Below are 10,000 nucleotides of genomic sequence, written 5' to 3'. Positions count from 1 at the left end.
CCAGTGCTAGAAAATATTCGTGAAATGTTTATAAAAGCAAAATATTACAAACATCCCTCTTTGTTTAAATTAAGTCTGTTAATGTCGTCAAGCAACAGTAAGGACGTTCGTGATTTTTCCTTGTTTTTGTATAAGGCTTTCAAACTTAGAGAAATAGTCACTTCGTGAAATGAATATAATTATGTTTTGTTATCTGCATTTATGCTTGTTTGCTTATGTTGTCTCATTGAGTTGTATAATGTTCATATTAACCCCTTCACTTGGGGCTGAGGCCTATATGTGAATAAACCATTCCGTTCCGTTCCGTTCCCCACTAACAGGAGGGCCGAAAGATCCAGGTGACCCAGCACCACTTCACGTCGTGGCCGGACAAAGGGGTACCCTCCTCCCCCTGGCCCCTGGTGGACTTCCACATGGTGGTGTCGGCACATGTGGCCTCCCAGCCACCCGAGCTACCAGTTGTCGTCCACTGCAGGTTCGTACCCCCGGTTAAAGGGGTGGCGGGGGGGCGGGGGGGTGGGGGGGGGGCGTCGGTTGGGGTTAGGGGTGGAAAGGGCGTGTGATAGGTGGGTGCTGTGTGTGTGTGGTGGTGGTGGTGGGGTTAGGTGTGGGGGGTGTTGTGTGTGTGTGTGTGTGTGTGTGTGTGTGTGGTGAGCGTGTTGTGGTGTGTGTTTGTGTGTGTGTGTGTGTGTTGTTGTCGTTGTCGTCGTCGTCGTCGTCATAATCACGAGCATCACCATCCTCATTATCATCATCACAATCATCATCACCATCACCATCACCACCACCATCACCACCACCATCATCATCATCATCATCATCGTCATTCCAAACCCCATCCCCCATTCCAACTCTCTGTGTCTCACCCACCCGTGCCAGTGCGGGCATCGGTCGCACGGGGACCTACATTGCCCTGGACCACCTGCTTTGGGAGGCGTCTGCCACGCTGTCCCTGGACTTCAACACGTGTGTCTGGAAGCTGCGCCAGGCCCGCGTCAACATGATACAGACTGTGGTGAGTTGGGGAGGGTGTGGGTGGGGGGACACAGCAAGGGGTGGGGGGTTGGGGGGGTAGGTGGCGGGGGGCGGGGAGAGGGGGTAAGGGGGGGTGGGAGGGTCCACACTCTCTTTTAATGATAATGATATCCGGATTTCCTTTTTTTTTTTTTTTAAGAAAAAAATCTATTTGAACATTACGAAACGTGTACTCATCCAAATGATTATACACATGAGAAAAAATAAGAGAAAAAGAGAGAAAAGAAACAAAGAAAAAAAATGATACGAGGATATATCAACGAGGATATATATCAAAATTATCATTAAAGGGAGGTAATTTATCAAAATGATTAGAAAACAAGAACAAAAAAAAAAACAAAACAAAAAACAAAACAAAAAAAAACTTACATAGCGACTAGAATTATTTTTCATCAGCGAAAACACCGCTTGATAGCTCACAGATAGTAGTAAACGCACTCTCAGATTCTTTCCACACTAACGAATGAATGTATGATATGAACACTTACATAGCATCTATCCTCGATCGAAGATCAAGCTCTGACGCACTTCACAAATGCGAGTCATTTGCACAACGAGCTGCCATTTTGGCGGTGCTTGTCATTCTTTCCCTGTGTTAGTCAGTCAGGTTTCGGTCACGCACACACATACTCAGACATGTAACGTTTTACTTGTTTGATCATTTTGTTGATTTTACTCCGCCATGTAGGCAGCCATATTCCGTTTTCGGGGGGTGTGGGGTTGTGCATGCTGGGTAAAGTTCTTGCTTCCATTACCCACTGAACGCTGACATGGATTACAGGATCTTTAACGCGCATATTTGATCTTCTGCATAACATGCGTTGGTGCAGGAGATCGGGATAATCTCCACCCTTTACCTACCAGGGTACCGAGATTCGAACCCGGGATGCTCAGATTGAAAGTCCAATGCTTCAGCCACTCGGCTGTTGGGCCCGTCACCTCTTGACTGTCAGATAAAAAGTTATATGCAGCGTTACCAATTATAAACCAATACCCAGAACAGTTAGCCCCCAAAACCGACAAAATGTTGTGGAGAAACACCTTTCTAGATCAAAGACTGAAACCTGATTGAATGACACAGGAAACGAATGATGAGCGCCCAGTGGCAGCTGTCAAGTCGGCTCTGTCCCAGATAGGCAGCCTGTTGTGTAAACGACTCCCGTGTTTGTAAAACGCTTAGAGCTCGGTCTCCGAACAGGGGGATAGGCGATATATAAGTATCCTTTTCAAATCAAATCAAAATGCGTGGATTTTCAGCTTTCCATATTTATTTCCCCTTATTTTTATGACGTCATCAGTAACGTCACCATGCCCGTGAATTTGATGGGTATAGCAGTGGTTAAGGGAAGAGAAGGACAGAGGTTGGCATAGCTTGAGTGGGGAAGGGAAGGGAAGGGAAGAGGAAGGGAAGAGAGGGGGGGGGGGGGGGAGGATACAGGCTGGAAAACGTGTTGGGATGGGCGTGATTTGGAAATGGACAGTCAAGCGCTTCGGCACTTGTGTGTGGGTGTGTGTTGCAACTTCGACGACGGATCAATCAGTGTCAATCGAATGTGACACGAGTTTGTTTAATTAATGTGTGTGGGAAAGCGGGAGAGAGTGGTAGAGAGAGAGAGAGAGAGAGAGAGAGAGAGAGACGGTGGGTGGGGGTGAATCTGTTCGAGATAGTGTGACGTGAGAAATGACGAAAGGATTTTCAAAGCTTTTATTTGGTTTTCTTTTTCTTTCTGTCTTTCTGGCTTACTTTTATTCCTTCCTTCATTTCTCTCTTTCATGCTTTTTTTTTTTTTGCTTCCAGTTTTCATTTAAAAAAAATACACAAAAAACAAAACAAAAAACAACAAAACAAACAAACAACAAAAAACAACAACTTAATCCCTCTCTCTCCTACTATATTTCTGTACGGCACTCTATTGAAGTCCGCATATTTATTTGTCTGTTCATCTGTCTGTTTCTCTCACCAATCCGCTCTCTCTCTCTCTCTCTCTCTCTCTCTCTCTCTCTCTCTCTCTCTCTCTCTCTCTCTCACTGCGCTATGGAATCAGGTGTTGGCTTGTAGTGTGGTGGTAGTGATGGCGGTGATGGTGTTGCTGCGCGCGCGCGCGCGCGCGCGTGTGTGTGTGTGTGTGTTAAACTTCTCTGTGGAAGAGGTGAACCACTGTGTTTTCAAAACGTATTTGAATACTGGTGTTCTGGATGGTATCAGGTAGAGTTCTCCAGGGTGATGGGGCTACATGTTTTTGGGTTTTTGGGTTTTTTTTTTTATACCTGTTTGTGGCTCACCTCTCGGATTATATCGCTCGGCTTTTCATTTGAGTTCATGTCCATTGTGTTCAGGAGCAGTACCTGTTCCTTCACGAGGCAGTGCTGGTGGGGATGTCGGTGAGGGACAGCCTGTACAGCAGAGACAGCCTTCAGGACGTTGTCATGGAGCTCAGCAAGCCCACTGCTGAGGGGTTCACCAAGATGGCCGCTGAGTACAAGGTACTGTTCTGCATCATGCAGGGAGTGAGACTCTCTCTCTCTCTCTCTCTCTCTCTCTCTCTGTGTGTGTGTGTGTGTGTGTGTGTGTGTGTGTGTGTGTGTGTGTGTGTGTGTGTGTGTGTGTGTGTATTTGCAAGCATTTGATCATTGTTTACATGGATCTCTTCCGCCAGTGTGAAACGTTGCGAGGACTGGGTAAAAACAACCGGACCAGATGTTGATCGCTACAAAACAGAATGATTTATCTACTGTCCTGTGTGTTCCAGACCGGATGTTGATCGCTACAAAACAGAATGATTTATCTATTGTCCTGTGTGTTCCAGACCGGATGTTTATCACTACAAACCAGAATGATTTATCTATTGTCCTGTGTGTTCCAGACCGGATGTTTATCACTACAAAACAGAATGATTTATCTATTGTCCTGTGTGTTCCAGACCGGATGTTTATCACTACAAAACAGAATGATTTATCTATTGTCCTGTGTGTTCCAGACCGGATGTTTATCACTACAAAACAGAATGATTTATCCATTGTCCTGTGTGTTCCAGACCGGATGTTTATCACTACAAACCAGAATGATTTATCTATTGTCCTGTGTGTTCCAGACCGGATGTTTATCACTACAAAACAGAATGATTTATCTATTGTCCTGTGTGTTCCAGACCGGATGTTGATCGCTACAAAACAGAATGATTTATCTTTTTTCCTGTGTTTTCCAACCGGATGTTTATTTCTACAAAACAGAATGATTTATCTATTTTCCTGTGTTTTCCAACCGGATGTTTATTTCTACAAAACAGAATGATTTATCTATTGTCCTGTGTGTTCCAGACCGGATGTTGATCGCTACAAAACAGAATGATTTATCTATTGTCCTGTGTGTTCCAGACCGGATGTTGATCGCTACAAAACAGAATGATTTATCTATTGTCCTGTGTGTTCCAGACCGGATGTTTATCGCTACAAAACGGAATGATTTATCTATTGTCCTGTGTGTTCCAGACCGGATGTTGATCGCTACAAAACAGAATGATTTATCTATTGTCCTGTGTGTTCCAGACCGGATGTTGATCGCTACAAAACAGAATGATTTATTTATTGTCCTGTGTGTTCCAGACCGGATGTTGATCGCTACAAAACAGAATGATTTATCTATTGTCCTGTGTGCTTCAGACCGGATGTTGATCGCTACAAAACAGAATGATTTATCTATTGTCCTGTGTGCTCCAGACCGGATGTTGATCGCTACAAAACAGAATGATTTATCTATTGTCCTGTGTGTTCCAGACCGGATGTTGATCGCTACAAAACAGAATGATTTATTTATTGTCCTGTGTGTTCCAGACCGGATGTTGATCGCTACAAAACAGAATGATTTATTTATTGTCCTGTGTGTTCCATGACCATAGCGTCTGGCGATATGTCAGTCCAAGGTGGACGAGGACGATTACAAAGCGGGACGAGAAGACGAAAACATCGTCAAAAACCGATACTACAACATTCTGCCCAGTGAGTATCGTCAGTGACGTGAAACAGGAAGTGAAACAGAAATAGGATAGGGGAGACAATTTGGAAGGGTTAGAGAGGGGAGTGGGGGGTGAGGGAGAATGACGAATAATTAATTGCAATCGTCGGTGCACTAATACTAACACGTGTCTGCGCACACTCACACACGCACGTAACGCACTTACATACACACTCACACATACATATAAATTACACACACACACACACACACACACCATTCTTCCCCAACTGCCCCCCACAGCCACACCCCCCACCTTTTTTTTTCTTTTTTTTTTTCGTCTAATATCACTTTAAGTGGAAAGACATAAAACTGAAGACTACACACACACACACACACACAGAGACACACACACACACACAACACCTTTACATGCAAGAGATGAACCTCTGTGTTTAAAGACTGATTGAGTCACTGTCCTAGATTGTTTCAGGTAGGTTGTTCCAGGTGGAAAGGCCTACATGTTTTGGGTTTTTTTCCCCACCAGTTTGTAGCTTAATGTTCGGCTTATACCGGAGATAAACATGAGTTGTACAGTTCGGCCAGCACCAAAGTGGGAACTGTATGATCAATTAACAGATAGTAAAGAGTGGTAACTCTCTCCATACACAAGGTACACAACTTCAGGTCAGTGCTGCTTACGCTGCCGATTCAGCTAGCACACAGGTAAGTAAAAGGCACATTGGAACAAACCCAGACACTTCCTCAAAAAAGGAAGCACCGGGTCTGTCCTTATACCGATCATTTGACATGTGCACACAACAGCAAAGACAGAATAAATGTGCAAACACAAATAAGCTTTTATTCAAGACTGGCATAGCCTCTTTAATCCTGAACAAGCCACACAGAACACATGGACAATACAGAACAAACACATGGTTGCCTCGGTGGTTTTTCAACTGGAAGTTAACAAACAGTGAGGCCAGGAGATGAAATGGGAAAAAACCATTTACAGCTAAGTCTTTTCTGAACGACTATGACTAGGAGGGCAAGCTTGCACTGACTCTTTAGTGCTGCAGCCTTGGGGGGAGGGGGGGCAGTTGGTCATCCCAGCGCCGACTGTTCTGAAACCCACTTTGTCGAGAGAGCGGAGGGATGTAACTTGGGCAAGACACACTCCACTGTAATCAGATTTCTAGCACCAAGATAGTCAGGACAGCAGATGCCGCCTCTGCTGTTGTGGTGGTTGTAGTCGGTTATATCACAGATTGACATAAGTTTACATTTGGGCCAACAGCAAAGTGAGAGCTGTATTATCAGTGGTTTCTCCTGTCAATGGGAAACCATTTACAGCTTAGTCTTTTGTGAAGGACTATGACTCTCAAACTAGGAGGCAAAATTGCACTTGCTCTTAGTGCTGCAGCCTTGTGGGCCAGTTGGCCTTTGGGAACCATCCCAACGCCGACTGTCCTAAAACCCTCTTGGCCGAGAGAGTGGGTATGCACTTGGGCAAGACACTCTCCACTATAATAAAATTCTAGCCCAAATAGTCGGAACAGCAGTTGTCTCCTCTGCTGTTCTGATGGTCATAGTCGGACACGACTGACTATCATATATAGTCGGACTGTTCTAAAGCAAACGTGTTAGAAAGAGATGTAGCTTGGGCAAGACACTCTTCGCTGTGATCGAATTCTAAGACAGTCGGGGCAGGGCAGCAGTTAACCTCCTCTGTTGTTCCCATGGTTATAGTCGGACATGACTGACCATCATGCATGCATGTTTGTGTTTTCAGAGGACAGTCACCGCCCCTTCCTGTCTCCGGCTGCCGCTGGTTCCAGTGATTACATCAACGCTGTGTATCTGCCGGTCAGTTCGTCACGGTGGTTTTTTTGTTGTTTTTTTGTTTTCTTTGTTGTTGTTGGTGTTTATTTGTGTGTTCTTTTTTTTGTTATTTGAAAAATAAATCGGTTTTGTGGACGAGATGAAAGTTTTTTTGTTTTGTTTTTTTCATTTTTTTACATTAGCAAATGTGATCACGAGTTACCGTGTGTGAATGTCTGTCTGTCTGTCTGTCTGTCTGTCTGTCAGTATGTAGGTCTTTATCTATGGCCCTTCAGTGGTCGGCGAGGCTCTGAGCACCGTGATTTGATTTGGGTGGTGGTGGGTGGTGGGTGGTGGTGGGTGTGGGTGTGTACTGAATGGTCTGGCTTCCCCCCCCCCCCACAGGGTTACCGGAAGAAGCAGCAGTTTGTGGTGACCCAGATGCCTCTGGCGGGCACGGTGCTGGACCTGTGGCGGCTGGTCGGGGAGTTCCCCGTGTCCACCCTGGTCATCTTCCCCGCCACGCCCACCACGGTTGGCGATGTGAGGGTGGTGTGTGTGTGTGTGTGTGTGTGTGTGTCTGTGTGTGTGTGTGTGTGTGTGTGTGTGAGAGAGAGGGGGACGGAGATTGTACAAGTGAGTGAGTGTGTGTGTGTGTGTGTGTGTGTGTGTGTGTGTGTGTTGGGGGAAGCTGTGTGTGTGTGTGTGTGTGTGTGTGTGTGTGTGTGTGTGTGTGTGTGTGTGTGTGTGTGTGTGTGTGTGTGTGAGGGAGAGAGAGAAAGAGAGAGGGACGGAGATTGTATGGGTGAGTGATTGTGTGTGTGTGTGTGTTTGGGTGGGTGTGGGTGTGAGGGACAGATAGAAAGAGCTAGAGAGAGAGAGAGATTGCATAAGTAATTGTGTGCGTGTGCGTGTGCTACTGTGTGTGTGTGTGTGTGTGAATGTGAATGTGTGTGTGTGTGTGTGTGTGTGTGTGTGTGTGTGTGTGTGTGTGTGTGTGTGTATACTGGTCATTAAGTTGGAAAGTCTTGAAAACGGATGTACCAGACACTGAAACGTCATTGCCAGCATTATTGGTTCATGTCAGGTGTGTGGGGGGTGGGGAGAGGGGTGGGGGTGAAGGGGGGCGGGGGGCAGGTGTGTTCGTCGGATAGATGGCACCATTACTGCACTGTTTTATTGATGACTAGTGACGGGCGCAATAGCCGAATGGTTAAAGCGTTGGACTTTCGATCTGAGGGTCCCGGGTTCGAATCACGGTGACGGCGCCTGGTGGGTAAAGGGTGGAGATTTTTACGATCTCCCAGGTCAACATATGTGCAGACCTGCCAGTGCCTGAACCCCTTTTCGTGTGTATACGCAAGCATAAGATCAAATACGCACGTTAAAGATCCTGTAATCCATGTCAGCGTTCGGTGGGTTATGGAAACAAGAACATACCCAGCATGCACACCCCCGAAAGCGGAGTATGGCTGCCTACATGGTGGGGTAAAAACGGTCATACACGTAAAAAGCCCACTCGCGTATATACGAGTGAACGTGGGAGTTGAAGCCCACGAACGCAGAAGAAGAAGAAGAAGAAGAAGAATTAATGACTAGTTAATTGACTCACTGACTGACTGACTGACTGATCACGCAATCAGTCGGGGTCTGTGCTTACTACTAATTGACTAGTGATCTGAATGATCACACGATAGATTGGAGTCTATACTTAGGTAGACTACAGACTGACTATTGAACTGACTGACAGTGATCTCGCGATCGATTGCGGTCTAAACTTGGGTAGACTACTGATTGACTAGTGAACTAACTGACTGATAAAGCGATCGATCAATGCCTGTACGTACTTACTCACTGCTGATTTACTAATTAACTGACTGGGGTGTCTGACTGGGTCATCTTGTTATCGATCGGGGTCTATACTTTACTTACCATGATTAAGTCATATTGATTACTATGATTGATTAAACGATTCATCGGGATCAATACTTATTTCTGATTGACTGGTGAATTCACTAAGTGATTGATTGAGTGGATCTATACTTAATAATAATAACTGAATGGTTAGTTGACTAAGTGACTGATCAAACATCGACCGTGGTCTATGCTTGTATTTGTATTTCTCTGTTTTTTTGTCACAACAGATTATTTTCTCTGTGTGAAATTCGGGCTGCTGTCCCAAGGGAGAGCGCATCGATACACTACAGCGCCACCCTTTTTTTTTGTATTCTTTCCTGTGTACAGTTTTATTTGTTTTTCCTATCGACGTGGATTTTTCTACAGAATGTTTGCCAGGGACAACCCTTTTGTTGCCACGGGTTCTTTTACGTGCGCTAAATGCGTGCTGTACACGGGACCTCGGTTTATCGTCTCATCCGAATGACTAGCGTCCAGACCATTACCCAAGGTCTAGTGAAGGCGGAGAAAATATTGACGACTGAGCCGTGATTCGAACCAGCGCGCTCAGATTCTCTCGCTTCATAGGCGGACGCGTTGCCTCCAGGCCATCACTCCACATCTGGGTCTGGGTCTATACTTACTACGGGTTTAGAGGTGAACTGAGTGAGTGATCAAACGATCGATCGTGTTCTATACTTACTACTGACTGACCAGTGAGCTGACAGACTGATAAAGCAATCGATCAAGGCCTGTACTTACTGCTGATTTACTAGTTAACTGACTGTCATACCGACTACTCAGGCGATTGTTCAGGGTCTATACTAACCACTGATTGACTCGCTAATTGGCTGACTGATCAAGCCATCGCTCGGGGTCTATACTAACCACTGATTGACTCGCTAATTGACTGACTGATCAAGCCATCGCTCGGGGTCTATACTTACCACTGATTGACTCGCCAATTGACTGACTGATCAAGCCATCGCTTCGGGGTCTGTACTTACCACTGATTGACTCGCTAATTGACTGACTGATCAAGCCATCGCTCGGGGTCTGTACTTACCACTGATTGACTCGCCAATTGACTGACTGATCAAGCCATCGCTCGGGGTATGTACTTAGCACTGATTGACTCGCTAATTGACTGACTAAGTGGAGTTATCGCCTATGGGTAACGCGTCCGCCTAGGAAGCGAGAGAATCTGAGCGCACTGGTTCGAATCACGGTTCAGCCGCCGATATTTTCTCCCCCTCCACTAGACCTTGAGCGGTGGTCTGGACGCTAATCATTCGG

At 45.8% G+C, this 10,000-nt stretch overlaps 1 protein-coding gene across 1 annotated transcript in view; it reads left to right on the top strand.

The window, feature by feature from the left end:
- The window catches only part of LOC143280348 (receptor-type tyrosine-protein phosphatase F-like), a 46,852-nt gene that overhangs the window by 28,761 nt on the left and 8,091 nt on the right, over window positions 1-10,000 (top strand). Inside the window, exons 16-21 of the mRNA XM_076584982.1 lie at window positions 321-475; window positions 880-1,015; window positions 3,373-3,519; window positions 4,932-5,031; window positions 6,780-6,853; window positions 7,214-7,351. Of these exons, the coding sequence (XP_076441097.1) occupies window positions 321-475; window positions 880-1,015; window positions 3,373-3,519; window positions 4,932-5,031; window positions 6,780-6,853; window positions 7,214-7,351 (750 nt within the window). The remainder of the gene's footprint in view (window positions 1-320; window positions 476-879; window positions 1,016-3,372; window positions 3,520-4,931; window positions 5,032-6,779; window positions 6,854-7,213; window positions 7,352-10,000) is intronic.

This window comes from Babylonia areolata, chromosome 3 (assembly GCF_041734735.1).
Source record: "Babylonia areolata isolate BAREFJ2019XMU chromosome 3, ASM4173473v1, whole genome shotgun sequence".
NCBI classification, from domain to species: domain Eukaryota; kingdom Metazoa; phylum Mollusca; class Gastropoda; order Neogastropoda; family Buccinidae; genus Babylonia; species Babylonia areolata.
This window is presented reverse-complemented; position numbering and strand designations above follow the sequence as displayed.